Here is a 16,171-nt window from a genome sequence, read left to right as displayed (position 1 = left end):
TATTTTTTAAGTCCCATATGGTGAGAAAAATAAGAAATTATATTTTTGAAAAGGCAATGATCTGGGCAATTTGAGAAAATATTTTTGATACAATGCATATCAGATTTAACAAAAAACTATTTAACTCATGATAAAGACATTTGCCTTCACAACATAACATTAGCATCTTTATCAATAATCGTACTCAGTGGTAGACTTTACATTTTCACATATTTAGCCAACAAAACATGAAAATCGCAGCAAGGTTGTGTAGTTGTTGTTCATATTGCTTTAATTATGCAAATAGTACATTGCTGTAATAAGGCATGTCACTTTGAATCAAAGTATAATTTCCCTTTTTTTGTCAAAACTTCATACAGCTGGCAGTATTTACATTGATCGTGATACTTGTATATACAGCGTGATAACAATTAAGGAGTCCAGTCGACTTTTATAGGCTTGAATGCCCAAGTATCAGGGTGACCCATGTGCATCAGGTCTTGGTACGGGGAAGTGCTCCACTGGAAGGGTGGCACCTGGTCCCATGTTGGCCCGCTCACTGCCAGCATACCATAGTCACGAAACATCCCGTAGGAGGTCATCTGCACAGGAACACACACAATGCATCAGATCTCTTTAACGTACTACAATCAGTTTCATTTGAGGCAGAAACGTTTTGGGGAGCATGATGGATAAAAATATGGGCAGAGAGATGGAAGATGGCAAGAAACTAAATGAGAAATATCCCAACCTTCATGTCTGTTCCTCCATGTGACCTCTGCCTTAAGGCGCCAAACGGATATGTTCCATTAGCCGGGTTCAGGTCTGAACGGGCTGAGATAGCATTCTCTCCATTCCCAGGTGGATTACAGCCTTCACACTTTGACAATGGGTCTTCCTTAAAGTTATTATACCTGAGGAGAGACACGGCATCTCATAAATAAAACATTATTGTTATTAGCATATAAAAATATAAAATCTAATGTTAAAGTTTGTTTGTACCTCATAAGGCGGACCATTGAGTCCACATCTTTGACAGCTGTCTGGTTTCTCCTGAATATCTGAGCCCGAGGATTCTGGTCCAGAGAGAACCACGGGCCGAACTTCTCAACCAGCTCATTGCAGCCACTGGCATTAAATATTTCCGGGTAGTACCTACATATAAGCACATATGAACAAAAGACAGTTTTACATATGACACAATTAGAACAAATGTAATCTATAATATATGTAAAACTTTCAAACTGGATACTTACGGTATGTTGTAACTTGCCCAGTACCCTTTCTCCAGCAGCTCCTGAGTTTTATCATGGAAAACAACTAGTCCCCTGCAGCATTAAAAGGTTAGAAAAGCTTATTTTAAGTGATAGTTTTAGAAGTCATAAATATGAATACTGAAATACTGTCATGTTTTGATTAAAGATTTGGTGCAAAGACTTACGGGATCTGCTCCAGCACAACAAAGAGCCCCTCTTTAATGTCAGTCTTCCCTGGAGTGAAGCGGTTATAGTCGACAATCATCCACTGGTTGTTATACCTGCAAAGCACACACAGTCCAAATTGAGCATACAACCTTTACCCTTCTAGAGTTCATTAATTTGTATTCATTTATTTACTGCATATCCATGTAATTGATGAAGTAACTGATTCAGCCTTTCACAACAAACACTCAGCCTGGTGACCCCATTACAGCCGTATGACTTCTCATATGACTTCTTATATGACTTCTCATGTGATAAAAGGCCTTGTTCTGCTTCCTTTACTCATATCGATCCACATAGCAGTCTAAGGTCACACAAAATCTTATCTAATCTCGTCACCAATTGGAATTTTGAACACAGGACAAAAAGCAGCCGACAACACAGCCTGGATTTCATGACGACAAAGTGGTGATAATGTTGGTTAAAAAGTCATGAGAGACGGTTTCTTTCTGTTGTGTGAAACTCACGTTCCACTGTTGTACTCGCTGAATATCTCGGCCCACTCTTTGCCTGTAGCAGCCAGTCGATTAGCCACAATGTTCCTCAACCACGCCAAGACGGTTCCTGTGGGCTTAACAAACTTCCAGAGAGCAGGGTTACTGTTGCCAATGGTGGTTTCCAAGGTAACCTGGAGACACAAATTAGATTAAGAACAAAACACTATCTAGCATTAATCAATTTGTAACCAAAAATAAAAAATATTAACAACACATTTAAATAATGCAGTTTATTCTTAAGACTCAGTTCTATTATGCCAAATACAAACAGTTCTCACCAAGCCACTGCTTAAGATATAAAAGTCATCTCCAGAGAAGATTGATCCAGGATAAGAGGAGAACGCCTGGGTTCCTCCCGGAATAAGATCGTCATCTGAAAAAAAATCATACATAATAAAACATCATAAAATTAGACTAATCTGTCTTCACGTCAAAGACAGCAACAACAATGCCAGTTCATTACTGGGGCTTCAAAAAAAAAAATGATGGTTTTGAAAAAGCTTTAAATATGAAGCCAATAGCCATTTAGCTTAGCTTAGCATAAAGACTGAAAACAGGGGGGGAACAGCTAGCCTGGCTCTGTCCAACAGTGACAAGTAATACCTCTGAAGCTCACTAATAAACACATTGTATCTCAATTGTTTAATCCTTACGAAAACCAAAGTGCAGAAACAAAGAGTTGTGGTTTTATGTGTCGGACTATTTCCTGGAATCTTGTTGTCACCGTGAGTTTTCCAGGCACCCAGCTGAGGGCCGTCAAAAGTCAAGATTTTGTTGCACTGGGACAAAGCCAGGCTAGCTGTTTCCCCCTGTTTCCAATCTTTATTCCTTTAATGTAAGTAATGAGGGACTCAGTACAGGAGCAGGAACATACTGTAAGACCCATTTGCATCAGTAAACTACCTGAAGGAGAAACTCTAAAGGCAAACGTGTATTTCTTCATGATGCGCAGCATGGCCTGGTAGGTGTTCCAGGTGTCATGTGACACCAGCAGCTCCTTATTGTTTGGCAGCAGCTTAATGAGAGCAGAACAGGAGCCAGATCCAAGAGGTCGAGTTTGGCTGGATTTTTTCAGAGCCGATTCCAAGTCCTCCAGATCCCCGCCCAATTGGAAAAGTCTGGTTGGACAGATTAGCAGTAGAGAGGGTGAGATAACAGCAAGAAATACAGTTTACGATCTCAGGAACATGTTTAATTAATACATTTAATTAACGAATAAAAAATGGACATAACCACTTACAGGAAGCCAAATGGGTTGAAGGACATTGACCCTATTGGAAATGACAGCTCCTCATTGTAGCCGTCCTCCAGACCTTTCAGCTGCAAAAGTACCAGACGCACCTGACAAGCAGAAACAGATTGTGAAATATCATATTTCTGGCCTTTTAACATTTTTGTATCTATGCAAGGGATTTTATTCATCCAACAAATGTTCATTACGTACCTGGTGCCAGTAGGGTGAACTGGGCTGCTTCTCTATCTGCTCCTGAAGCCACTGCAGATTGGTCGCGATGAAAGCCTTAAGGCGCTGGCAGTAAGCAGATTCAGACGCGAAGGGTCCACAGTAACCCATCAGAGTGTTCATCCAGTGCTTATACATGAGCTACAACAAACATACACACAAGTCTTCAGATTAAATTAAATGTAAAGTAAGTAGATAAAACATTCTGACTGCTTGGTACTGTAAATTGAGCACAAACAAGACTGTATAAGCTAACCTGAGATGTGACTGCAGCCTCCACTGCACCAGCAGCATAAGCCTGGAAACTGTCATTGTACTGACTGCTGGTAGTGACCTCCAAGAAAGACCAGCTGAAAAGAGATTGCATGTGAATAAATCAAAAAGATGAAACAATATAATCTGTGTGCAGGCTCAAAAGAGTGCAGGTTTGGGTGCTTTGTTTTTCACATCATGGGTCTAAAATATACAAGGAATAATTGTTGTACTGTAGGTGAGGAGATGACAGAGGGCATACTTTGGATTTACCAAGAATTACTCAGATAAACAGATGTAATCCTCCCATAATTGTCTCAACTAAAGACTATTGTAGGTCTTTAGATCCCAGCTTGGGAATCACTGCTGTTTGTTATGTATTTTTCACCTTCCTCTTTTTAAGGTCTTTTTTTTCCTATAAATGAGTTGAAGTATTTAATTCACACAGCAGTAAACAAAAATAGGCTTTACCATGTTGTTACTTCATATAGACTATTCATTGAACTGCCAGAAAACAGGCTTTATTATGATATATATCATTATCGAGATATGATATGACCGATATCGGGATTGAAGATTTTGGCCATATGCCCAGCCCTACAGTCCAGTACTCCCTAAAATATCATGGTGCACAGATATGAAATGGTGTTTGATTATTATTTAATTGTCTATCATTTTGTTATTATATTCTGTGTTGTTTTATTTTTAAGCAGTCAAGTCTTTTTTATTTTTTAAATGATTGTCAGCTGACCAGTGTGGCATGTTTTATGTTGTGTTGCTTTCTTTTATCTATATGTACCTTAATTTAACCATTCCCCCCCCCCCCTTTTTATTTTCTATTAACTTATCCTTATTATTATTATTTTTTTTTTTTCATAAATTTTATTTCAATTTTGAATGTTGAAGTTGTTTTCTCGAATGTACTTAATGAGTTTGTCTATAAACTCAACTACTTAAAAATTGGTTTATAAACTATTGTAATTAAGAACTGTAAATTGCATATATGAAAACAATCTCAAAAAAGGGAAAAAATAAAGTATAAAAAAAAATAATTTAACCAATTCATGCATTTATTGGGTTTTCTGGCTATTCTTAATTTGCACAGATGTCCACCATGATAGAAGTGTCTTGACCTCTCCTGTCACGAGTTTCACTTCTGCTATCTGTTTTATGCTACTTGTAGAAGAAATGTTAGATTAGAAGTTAGAGTTGAAGTCAATTGTTCAATATAAATCAATCAACAGAAAACTTATCAGCCGTACAAGAAGAAATGTTTTTAACTACCTGTTTTTTTTTTAACTCTATTCTTTCTTTTTATCATTATTATTATTATTATTTCTTTTCTTAATTTTATTTCAATTTTGATTGTTGAAGTTGTTTTCTCTAGTGTACTTAATGAGTTTGTCTATAAACTCAACTACTTAAAAATTGGTTTATAAACTATTGTAATTAAGAACTGTAAATTGCATATATGAAAACAACCTCGAAAAAAGGAAAAAAAACTAAGTATAAAAAAAAACGTTTTTAACCAATTCATGCATTTATTGGGTTTTCTGGCTATTCTTAATTTGCACAGATGTCCACTATGATATAAATGTCTTGACCTCTCCAGTCACGAGTTCTAGTCTAGACCAGTCTAGTTCTTAGTCACTTCTGCTATCTGTTTTATGCTCCTTGTAGAATAAATGTTACATACAGATTAGATTAGAAGTGATTAGTCGATTGTTCAATATAAATCAATCAACAGAAAACGTATCGGCCGTACAAGAACAAATGTTTTAAATGTTTTTAACTATAACATAACCAGCAGCTGAAGAGCCCCTGTAGTTAAGAGACAATGAACACCTGTAGTTTAACTCACCCTGATGTTTTGATGTCATCAGTGAAGTTCGACCAGGCCACGAAATCTTCTCGGTATCCCTCAACAACAGACAGCTGTCCGGTCTGTTTGTGAACAACAGCGGTTCGTATTTCAGCTCCAACAGACGCACACATGAAACACAAAGTGGATAAAACCGATAAAGCCACTTTAAAACGTCCAACCGCGAACATCTTGTTGTGCCTGGACGCCATGTCTACATGAACAAGTCACGTGATGGTACCGCGGGTCACCTGATTTATACCAGTGAGGGTGCTTTCAAAATAAAAGCCCTTATCCATTTATGGAGTTTTTTTTGTTAGTTGTAGTGATGGGAGTTCCGGCTCTTTTTAGTGAGCCAGATCATTTGGCTCAGCTCACCAAGAAGAGCCGGCTCTTTCGGCTCCCAAACGGCTCTTCATTTTACCACTTCTGCCTTTTATAATTCAACCACATTTAGCGCCGTTTTGACCTATTATTAGTATGTGTGTACATACAGACGTAGGCAAAGTTGTTGGTACCCTTCCGTTAAAGAGAGAAAAACCCACAATGCTCACTGAAATAACTTGAAACTGACAAAAGTAATAATAAATAAAAATTTACTGAAAATGAACTAATGAAAATCAGACATTGTTTTTGAATTGTGGTTCAACAGAATCATTTTAAAAAACAAACTAATGAAACTGACCTGGACAAAAAATGATGGTACCCCTAGAAAAGATGTAAAATAATTTGACCATAGGGACATGTTAAACTAAGGTGTGTCCTGTAAATAGCATCACAGGTATCTTCAAACTTGTAATCAGTCAGTCTGCCTATTTAAAGGGTGAAAAGTAGTCACTGTGCTGTTTGGTATCATGGTGTGTACCACACTGAACATGGACCACAGAAAGCTAAGGAGAGAGTTGTCTCAGGAGATCAGAAAGAACATTATAGACCTTCATGTTAAAGGTAAAGGCTATAAGACCATCTCCAAGCAGCTTGATGTTCCTGTGACTACAGCTGCACATATTATTCAGAAGTTTAAGGTCCATGGGACTGTAGCCTACCTCCCTGGACGTGGCCGCAAGAGGAAAATTTATGACATATTGAAGAGACGGATAATACGAATGGTAACCAAAGAGCCCAGAACAACTTCCAAAGAGATTAGAGGTGAACTCCAAGGTCAAGGTACATCAGTGTCAGATCGCACCATCCGTCACTGTTTGAGCCAAAGTGGACTTAATGGAAGACAACCGAGGAGGACACCAAATCATAAAAAAGCGAGACTGGAATTTTCCAAAATGCATATTGACAAGCCACAAAGCTTCTGGGAGAATGTCCTTTGGACAGATGAGACAAAACTGGAGCTTTTTGGCAAGTCACATCAGCTCTATGTTCACAGACGCAAAAATGAAGCATCCAAAGAAAAGAACACTGTACCTAATGTGAAACATGGAGGAGGCTCGGTTATGTTATGGGGCTGCTTTGTTGCATCTGGCACAGGGTGTCTTGAATCTGTGCAGGGTGCAATGAAATCTCAAGACTATCAAGGCATTCTGGAGCGAAATGTGCTGCCCAGTGTCAGAAAGCTTGGTCTCAGTTGCAGGTCATGGGTCCTCAAACAGGATAATGACCCAAAACACAGCTAAAAACACCCAAGAATGGCTAAGAACAAAACATTGGACTATTCTGAAGTGGCCTTCTATGAGCCCGGATCTAAATCCTATTGAACATCTGTGGAAGGAGCTGAAATATGCAGTCTGGAGAAGGCACCCTTCAAACCTGAGACAGCTGGAGCAGTTTGCTCACGAGGAGTGGGCCAACATACCTGTCGACAGGTGCAGAAGTCTCATTGAGAGTTACAGAAATCACTTGATTGCAGTGATTGCCTCAAAAGGTTGTGCAACAAAATATTAAGTTAAGGGTACCATCATTTTTGTCTAGGCCAGTTTCATTAGTTTGTTTTTTTAAATGATTCTGCTGAACCATAATTCAAAAACAATATCTGATTTTCATTAGTTCATTTTCAGTGAATTTTTATTTATTACTTTTGTCAGTTTCAAGTTATTTCAGTGACCATTGTTGGTTTTTCTTTCTTTAACGGAAGGGTACCAACGATTTTGCCTACGTCTGTATATCACTTAAATTATTCAATTTAATTATACTAAACCTTATAATTTCCAGAATACCATAATTTTACATGCTGCTTCGTTTCCAACTGTCACTCATCTTGTTTGCTATTCGAGCACCGCACTCCTCTCTCTCTCTCTCTCTCTCTCTTTCTCTCCTCCTCTCCCTCCTGCTCTGTACCTGTAGACCGTCAGCGCACCTTGCATCCCCGCCCTTCCCTGCTTGATGTTATGATCCTTGTCTGTCATCACCAAATTGGTTGCACGGACATCATTAACACAACATCCAGTCACAGTCAGTGCATGGAATGCCTGCGGCGTGGAGAAGATCGTCCTATCATTCTGCCTTGAATTAATAAAAAAACGGCTCTCGGACGGGAGCCGGCTCTTATCGTTCACTTAAAAGAGCCGGCTCTTAGAGCCGATTAGTTCGCGACGACAGTTCACTAGTTAGTTGCTCATTATGTCAGTCACTTAATAAAACACACACACACACACAACATGAGACATCAAACTTTTTAAAGCATAAAATTACATTTTATATAAAAAACTGACATCAGTCCAATCATATTTCTTTGAGGCATCATTCTATACAAAACATGTGGGATGTAAGAAATTCAGAAGTTCCACAAGACTTCCACCAGCTGATAAATTCATCATAATTAGCTCCTTCTTCACATATCCTTGTTTTGTTTACAGTCCTATTTATACAGAAAAACACTGGTCAGAGTCGAGGCTCCGACAGCGTTTAGGGAACTCAGTCTGCCCCGCCGCCTCCAGTTTCCATCGTCTCCCGAATTCCCTCCATGACTTCTGTCTTTCGCTGCTTTTTGGTGGCCACTGTCATGAAAGATAAATAACATGGAAGAAAGAAATTAATAAACAGCGCAGTTGTTTTCATTTCTGCATGTTGTTGCAAACGTTTGTGGATTTACCATGAAAGTGTTCGGCTGTTTTCCGTCTCAATGTCTCTACTGTTTCCTCAGCATCAGCCCACTCCAGCACAAGGCGTCTCCCGTACAGATGGGTGCTGTGGCACAGTGCAGTAAATGCTTTCTATAGAGAAAACAGGGGCATAGTATTTATGATCACCTTTAATGTACTAGAGGACAGTAGATTTCCTAAATGCATGTCTGAAAGCTGACATAACACACCAACCTTAGCATCCTGTTTGGTGATGAAGTCAATAAAGCCAAAGCCTCTATGATTCCCTGAACCAGCTGCTTTCTTTGGAAGACGGACGGTCTTCAGCTCTCCAAATGTACTGAAAGGACAGAGGGAGGAAATAATAGTATTATTAAATGATCTCGCTCCAAACATTCTCCACACATAGTGAGAATAAAAAAGAGTTGTGTGTGTGACGGCTACCAGAAGAGTTCCCGAATTTCCCTGACAGAGGCTTGGAAGGGGACGTTCCGCACGAGGATCTTGGATCCAGTCTGTTTCTTCTCGTCTTGCCTCTTCTTACGTTTCACCTCAGTAGTCCTGCACACAGGGGAAAAGAGTGAGTAAGTAGTGACAACAGAAGTGAGGTTTACATGCCAAGAATAAATAATAATAATAATAAATAAATTCAATAAAAACAGTTCTTAGTTAGCAAGTGCCCTGGTTTATTACTTAACACTTGTATTAACTAACCACCATTTTTTATTATTCATCACAATGAAAGTTCAGTAAAACCCTTCTTGTGCACATCTTACCTTGTGGCTCTCTCAGAAATCTTCAGCTCTAGTTGGTGATCATCCAGCGTACAGTGCTGGTGGAGGGTTGAGACAGAGAACACACTTTAGCCAAGAACCAGGTTGAAGATAAAGGCTGTGAGAGGAAATGGGAATCGTACCTGTAGTTGCCTCAGGGCTTTCTGTGCTGCCTCTGCTGTCTGATACTGAACAAAACCGTAGCCCATGGACAACATCTTGCCTGGAAATCAAATCAACATTGTAAGGTGGATGTTAGAGATAAAAAAAAAAAAAATTGACAGACTGCCCTTGAAAAGCCTGAGGAAAAAACAGCTATATATATATAATACAGATATTCTCTTCTAATAGAGTTCAAATAAATCACATGTAACTTTGGAAAATCTATAATTACATTTTTTTTCTAAACAAAAGTATACACTGTTATGTTATGTTACATTTACGTATGTGAAAGATCCTACTCTTTTAATGTCTAGTACCAGTTTTATCTTTCTTCTTGGAGATGGTGCAGGTCGTGATCTTGCCACATTTGGAGAATGTCTGTAACACATGAAGAAAACAATATTAAACATGCTACGATTAAACCCTTACTCAGTATTACGAAACATAACTGAGGGTTGAATTTATGAATTAACCCACTTCCTGTAGGTTCTCCTCAATCGTGCTGAAATTAAGATTTTTAATGAAAAGTGTGGAACCAGGAGCAGATTCCTCCTCCTCTTCTTCTTCTTCTTCTCCCTCCTCTTCATCCTTCTTCTCCTCTTTCATTGCCTCCTCTTTTTGTTCTACTTGTTGGACAGATCAAAAGATATTTTGGTTATTCCAATTAGTACTTACTAATTTGAACTAAAATTGTATAGTATTGTATGTTTATGAGTGACTTTAAGTGATTTTACCTGGTGCTGGTTTGGCTGCCACAAACACTCCCACAGGTGCCCACTCCAGATAGAGTGGGACGTGCTGGAACTACAGTTTTCAGAGATACAGTTAGTACAGTATACGCTTTTAAAGCGCCTCAAACATATGCTGCATACATAAAGTAAAACACACCTTGCTGTAGGCCAGCCGAGTGAAGGCTCGTTTCGCCTCAGTTGGCTCGAGGAACTCGATGATGGCGGTGAGGCCTGAGGGCGGCAGCAGCACTCGGCCCAAAGAGCCATGAGGTGAGAAAAGCTCCTCCAACTCTGACGCTGTCACACCAGCTGGGAGGTTTTTCACCAAGATCACAGTAGTACTCCTCGCTGCCGCCGCCTGTGCACCAGGGGAAACAACACACGCAGGAAACAATCTTGACCAAAGTGGATTGTGGGCACGGTAAACCGTTTATAGACAATTTAGCAACAAGTAAAAGGGAATTTGTATTGAGCATACCTGACTAAAGGAATCCAGACTGACACCGTTGTCTAGAAGAAACTGCCGAGTCTCTTGAACAATCTGTGTCTCACCCAGAGCCATCCTCACTGCAAGACTTCCCTTTGACTCCTGCAGAGGAGGGCAAGGACCAGAGAAGCATAGAGAAACTTTACATGTGCACTGCCTAGTGTGCTTAATGATTCACATGTTGATGGAGCTGCAACAGATGAAAAAGGATGCGTTCACACAGACAACAGCCCTCTCATTGATTTGAATGGGAAAGCGCAGAGGGCCACGGCAAAAAAAACACACAGAGTCGTCCGGTAAAAAAGTTGAACGTGGCTCAACTTTTGCCGGAAATCAAAGAGACATCATCGAGCAAAGTTCTGCTTTGGCCAAACGAATACATGCAAGCACGCATTCCTGGTAGATTTTAATGTGAATGGCATATTACTATTTTTTATCTATAAAGAAAAAACATGTCTGCTATGATTACTTTCCAAAACAGTTAAATCTTTCCTCTTAATTTTATAAATCTCTATGCACAGTTTTGGCATCCGATAAGCCTTCACACTCATGGATCCGTTACTCAAACTGGACTTGGAGCGTACTTCATCCTCTCACTGGTGCCTCAAGCATTTCCATTCCCCATGCATTGTTTTAATGCAGGAATGTTTTCGGTCTGAATGCTGGAGTTGAGGAACATGTTATGGGGAGCATTCGTGTAGAAGAAGAGCATACAGCGTTACTCACATGGTCCAGGACTTTGCTTTTTGTGGTGTTGTATTTTTCAGCAATGGCATCTGCCACTGCACTTGTGCCCAGAAACAGGGTGTTCCAGTTGTGGGAGCTAGAAGGAAACATTAAATAAATAAGTGGGATGAGGGACGGCTCAAAAATATATGATTCATCCTTATGAGTTAATTCAGAGTAACCACAAACACAGACGCAGAGGGTTAATGTCATTATATATACTGTATATACCTGGAACTCGAAGCTTTATTTTTAGCATCTTTTTGCCGTTTGTAAGCGGAAGAGCCAGGACCAGCAGCATCTGAAGAGTCAGGCTTTTCCTTCTTCAGTGTGGAGGGAAGGAGGTGAAGCATCCTGCCCTGAAAGCACGAGAGAATTCATGTTTCTATTTGAAAATGAAGTTGTACTACTAAATCCAGAAGCCATTGCACGTCCTGTGGTGTAGAGCGGTATCTCAAACATCAGTTGGAGAGCAAATACCTGAAATATATGTCCGTCCAGCTGAGCCAGGGCTGTCACAGCATTCTCTGGTATCATGTACGTTATGAAAGCGAATCCTTTAGGTTTCTTGGTTAGATTGTCGATAGGGAAGAGCATCTCAGATAAAGGACCTGTACAGATTGTAAAGTTATTATCACTTAAGATAAAAGAGTGAAAGCCTGTGGGAACTTGTATGTATATGATTTTTTTTTAATTCACCATGTTTAGCAAATAGCTCTTTGATCTCTTCCTCTGTGCAGGTGTAAGGAAGGTTCCTGATGAAGAGTCGACCTGACTCTGCAACATCTTCCTCCTCCTCATCCTCCTTCAGCTTCCTGGTGAAGTTTCTGTCAATTTCTTTGTCCTTTCTGTCTCTCTTGCCCTTACCCCCTAAGGGATCCACACGGAAGACCTCAATGTAACGCCCACCTGAAAACACAGGCAGAAGGTGTGTCACTTTCATCACATACACCGGGGGGAGGTGATAATTTAATATACACTCAAAAATGATGATGAGAATAGAATGTAACATTTCTCACCGATGTAGTCTTTATTCCTCTTCAAGGCCTTTTCCACCTGTTCATCAGAGTGCAAGTCCACATATACATAACCTGAAACACACACATATACTGTACAGTCAACATAGACAAATGCAGTACATATAGGCAACCAGATATGTGGTATACAGGATAAAATACCTATGAAAATATTGTTTGCTTTGACAAGATGCTTTCAGTGACGTACCTGTTCTATTTCCGCTTTCGTTCTTCCCAATCCTGATTGCTGCAGGCTTCAGCGGCGTCATGAATTCTCGAATTTGTTGCTATTGACGTCACACATAAAAAATGTCATAAATGCAGACACTGAAATACTGTATATAATGTGGAATATCTTCACCGGGAAGCTCTTGTTCGCTCACCTCTTTCACATTGAACGGGGCTCCTCTCAGCTTCACGGTGAACTCTGTCGTCGGCTCCATCTGCAACAAACAGATGTGAGTGTAAACCAGAAAACAAATACTGTACTGTATTGAACAGTAATAGTAGATTTGAACAGTTACCTCTTGCTTGGCCGTTTTCTTCGCTTTGCTCTGCTTCTTATCCTCAGAAGAAACTGAGGTTTTGGTCTTTGACAAGTTTTCACCGCTCTCATAGGCGCTGTCTGTGTGCTGCACACGACCACTATCCTCATCTTCTTCACCATCATGCTTCTCTTCACTCTCCTCCATTGTGTCGTCTGTCTGTGCCACCTTTGAGCGCAGGTACTCCATATCTGATAAGGCAGACTTCAGTGCTTCTTTAGTGCCACCTGAAAGCAAAAACAATACGTAGACCAGTCAATCATGCACGTCCTTTTCTCTTTCTTTCCTTTTCCATTCATACTTGATATTTCTATGCTTGTGATGTGAAGCATTTATAACATAGTAATACATGTATTCATTGCAACCTCATTCCTACACACTATGTATGTATTTATTTCACTGTGTATATTGAGGATCTTTGTCACAGAAATGTGAATAAAGTTTTATTTTATGTAAAACTCTGACCTGGAGGCCAGATCCTGATATAGTGTACCTGGTTTATGGTAGATGTAAACATTAACACTCAGACTTCAGAGGATCCAGCCTCTATTGGAACAAAGCTTGCATCTACCTACACTAAAAAGGGACCAGCATTACCAACCTTCATCTTCGTCATCTTCTTCTTCCCTATCCTCATCCTCTGACTGGTCTGAATCAAAGTTGAGGTAATCATCCGAAGCAGGCTTCTTCTTGCCCTGAGCCTTCGCCAGTCCAACATCAGGAGCAGTTTGCTGCACAGTGTCGTTGGCCCAGGTTGGTGCTTGGCTTCGATTCTGATGTACTGAGAGAAACTCCTTGAATCCCTGGTCCTCCTCCAGCTGAGACACACGACAAGTGGACAGGCAATGATTAACACTAACATAGACCAAAATATAAAATGTGCACATTTTGTTTGGTACCAAAGAAGTACTGGTGTTTGATGAGCAGCACAAGGTTGGTTCCATCTCATCCACATTCAGATCTTATATAACATTTAACAGCAAACAAACAAAACTTTGCTAACTGACACATTTACTCACATCTCCAAGTGCGCTGTCGGTTTCCTTTTTCTGGTTCTTTTTCTGAAAGCAGAAACAAATCATCATTTTTATAGAAGTAACAGTGTTGCAGAATTTAACTACATTATTCTCCACAAAGATAATTGCATAGGATAACTTTAGTAGTTTAAGTTGGACATTGTGAATGTGAATGTGTTATTGTTTCTTTCTGGAGGAAACTAAAACAAATTCTCAGGTCTGTTCTTGCTCAACCATCAGTCTCTAGATCTTCAATCTCCTAAATTCCTCACAAGTAGAGGTCAATTTTCAGTAAGATTTAGGGGAACCAAATTATGGAGTAGCTTTCCACATCTATCAATAAACTGTTTATCTGTCAAATGTTTCAAACGTCGCTTAAAGGGTCATGTAATTGCTGTTTTGTAATTGCTTTTCCCGTGTTGTCCATGTATCTGTTTTTATGTTTTTTATTTTTTCCCACTCACAATGTTGTTTGGTTACGATTGCCCAGAAGTCTTTATAGATATTTAAATCAATATCCTCCTCACAAACACTAACCATACACTTCCACGCAACACACACTTGTCTTTTTTTAGATATTTACTGTATTGTTATTGTTGTTATTATATATATATCTTGTCCTAATTGTTTGTTATCACTATTATGTAGTCATATTATTTCTTTATATTAATCTTGTCTCTGGGTGGAGGCTTCAGATAAGCCCAGTGTTTTTTTTGCCTCTTTCTGCACTGTATATTATTCATTTATTTTTTTTGTTATATTGTGTAGTCTTAAATTGTGCAAAATAAATAAACAAATAAACAAAAATAAAACATTAAAACACATCATAAGCATACAAAGCTTCATATCTGCATCAAATAACCAAAGATAAAATGTTAGATTAAAAAGGCTATGCAACCCACAAAGAGTGCAGTCAGACAACCAAATACACAAATTCCCATGTCAATGTCAATGATGATGAAGTCAAGGTAAGTATTTTGTGCAAAATAAATAAATAAATAAATAAAATAATACCTTTTTGCTGTCAGTGTCAGCAGTAGTGGAGGATTTGTCCTGGACTGAGCTCTGGGTGTGTTTGCTCCAGGCTTTTGCTTTAGTGGGGTCTCCAAAAGCCTTACACATCTCCACCTGGAACACATGACAACCACATATAGGGTTAACATAATATAGAACAACTACCATGTCAATATGCAGCCATGTGCAGCCCTGCAGCCATACCGTCACTCTGGATGTGTCCACGAAGCTCTTGTTGAAGTGCTTCAGAGCTTTGTCCGCATCTTCCTCCGCTTTAAAACCCACAAAGCCAAACTTGCGGAACTTTCCGTCCTTGGTAAACTTCAGAGAGCAGTCTGTCACTGTGCCAAAGTCAGCAAACATGGACCTGAATCTCTCATCCTTCATCTGCAACACAAGACACACAGTTAGTTAGGTTACATCTTCATCTTCAGGAGGACTGAAACAACAAACAAACTGTCTGCTGACATCCGGGCGGGTTACTCACCCCGTTAGGGAGGTTTTTAACGATGAGTCTCGACATAGTTTACAGTGTTGTAAATCCACTAATACAGAATAAACTTGGTTTTTAAATAGATGTCAACAAACAAGCGTGGACACTTCTCTAGGACGCCATGTTGAATGGGAGGAGCCTTCTTCTTCTTCTTCCTCTTCTCCTACTACCATTAATCTGTAGGAGCATTGCTGCCCTCTGCTGGACTGGAGTGTGGAGGGAAAAAGCATTAGGAAAGTAAATTCCCTCTGCTACCTGGTTTCTTTTAAAGGTCCCATATTTTGCTCATTTTCAGGTTCATACTTGTATTTTGTGTTTCTACTAGAACATGTTTACATGCTGCAATGTTCAAAAAACCCTTTATATACCTCATACTGTCAGCCTGAATATACCTGTATTTACCCTCTGTCTGAAACGCTCCGTTTCAGTGCAAGTTCAAACAAAAGCTGCAACAAGTCATAGCTGACTGCTGTACTTGCTGACCAGCCCTCACTTCTCGCTCTCTCTTCCATTTTTACAAAGAGCATCCAGTAATCTGCCTTTTTTGTACATAGTGTTTATTAATTTGCCTATGCTGTTTTTAGCCATTTTCTCATGTCTTGTCATGGCATGCTGTATGTTTGTCATACTGTACTGTATCTGTG

The 16,171-nt window shown here is 39.5% G+C and overlaps 2 protein-coding genes across 3 annotated transcripts; both read right to left on the bottom strand.

Annotated features, from left to right (window-relative positions):
- Positions 1-42: 42 nt before the first annotated feature.
- Positions 43-5,781, bottom strand: plbd2 (phospholipase B domain containing 2). Its single transcript, XM_074638081.1, has 12 exons — positions 5,533-5,781; positions 3,676-3,769; positions 3,402-3,560; positions 3,198-3,298; positions 2,861-3,075; positions 2,236-2,330; positions 1,928-2,088; positions 1,421-1,516; positions 1,236-1,307; positions 982-1,134; positions 731-893; positions 43-581 (listed from the first exon to the last, which is right to left on the bottom strand). The coding sequence occupies exons 1-12, from the start codon at positions 5,742-5,744 to the stop codon at positions 411-413; spliced, it is 1,692 nt and encodes a 563-aa protein (XP_074494182.1). The 5' UTR covers positions 5,745-5,781; the 3' UTR covers positions 43-410.
- A 2,363-nt stretch (positions 5,782-8,144) lies between these two features.
- rbm19 (RNA binding motif protein 19) lies at positions 8,145-15,694 on the bottom strand. Of its 2 annotated transcripts, none has more exons than XM_074638078.1 (24): positions 15,522-15,694; positions 15,239-15,421; positions 15,035-15,148; positions 14,024-14,065; positions 13,606-13,822; positions 12,984-13,231; positions 12,843-12,902; positions 12,668-12,746; positions 12,463-12,534; positions 12,143-12,352; positions 11,924-12,054; positions 11,675-11,802; positions 11,444-11,540; positions 10,709-10,819; positions 10,388-10,588; positions 10,234-10,303; positions 9,977-10,125; positions 9,817-9,877; positions 9,481-9,560; positions 9,341-9,396; positions 9,009-9,125; positions 8,799-8,904; positions 8,576-8,696; positions 8,145-8,480 (listed from the first exon to the last, which is right to left on the bottom strand). In XM_074638078.1, the coding sequence occupies exons 1-24, from the start codon at positions 15,555-15,557 to the stop codon at positions 8,398-8,400; spliced, it is 2,772 nt and encodes a 923-aa protein (XP_074494179.1). In that variant the 5' UTR covers positions 15,558-15,694; the 3' UTR covers positions 8,145-8,397. The 2 variants fall into 2 exon arrangements, with proteins under 2 accessions (XP_074494179.1, XP_074494180.1); XM_074638079.1 differs by having other exon boundaries at positions 9,977-10,122; positions 15,522-15,693.
- Positions 15,695-16,171: the final 477 nt, after the last annotated feature.

Source organism: Sebastes fasciatus, chromosome 6, assembly GCF_043250625.1.
Source record: "Sebastes fasciatus isolate fSebFas1 chromosome 6, fSebFas1.pri, whole genome shotgun sequence".
NCBI classification, from domain to species: domain Eukaryota; kingdom Metazoa; phylum Chordata; class Actinopteri; order Perciformes; family Sebastidae; genus Sebastes; species Sebastes fasciatus.
The sequence above is the reverse complement of the archived record's forward strand: the minus strand, read 5'-3'. Positions and strand labels throughout refer to the sequence as shown.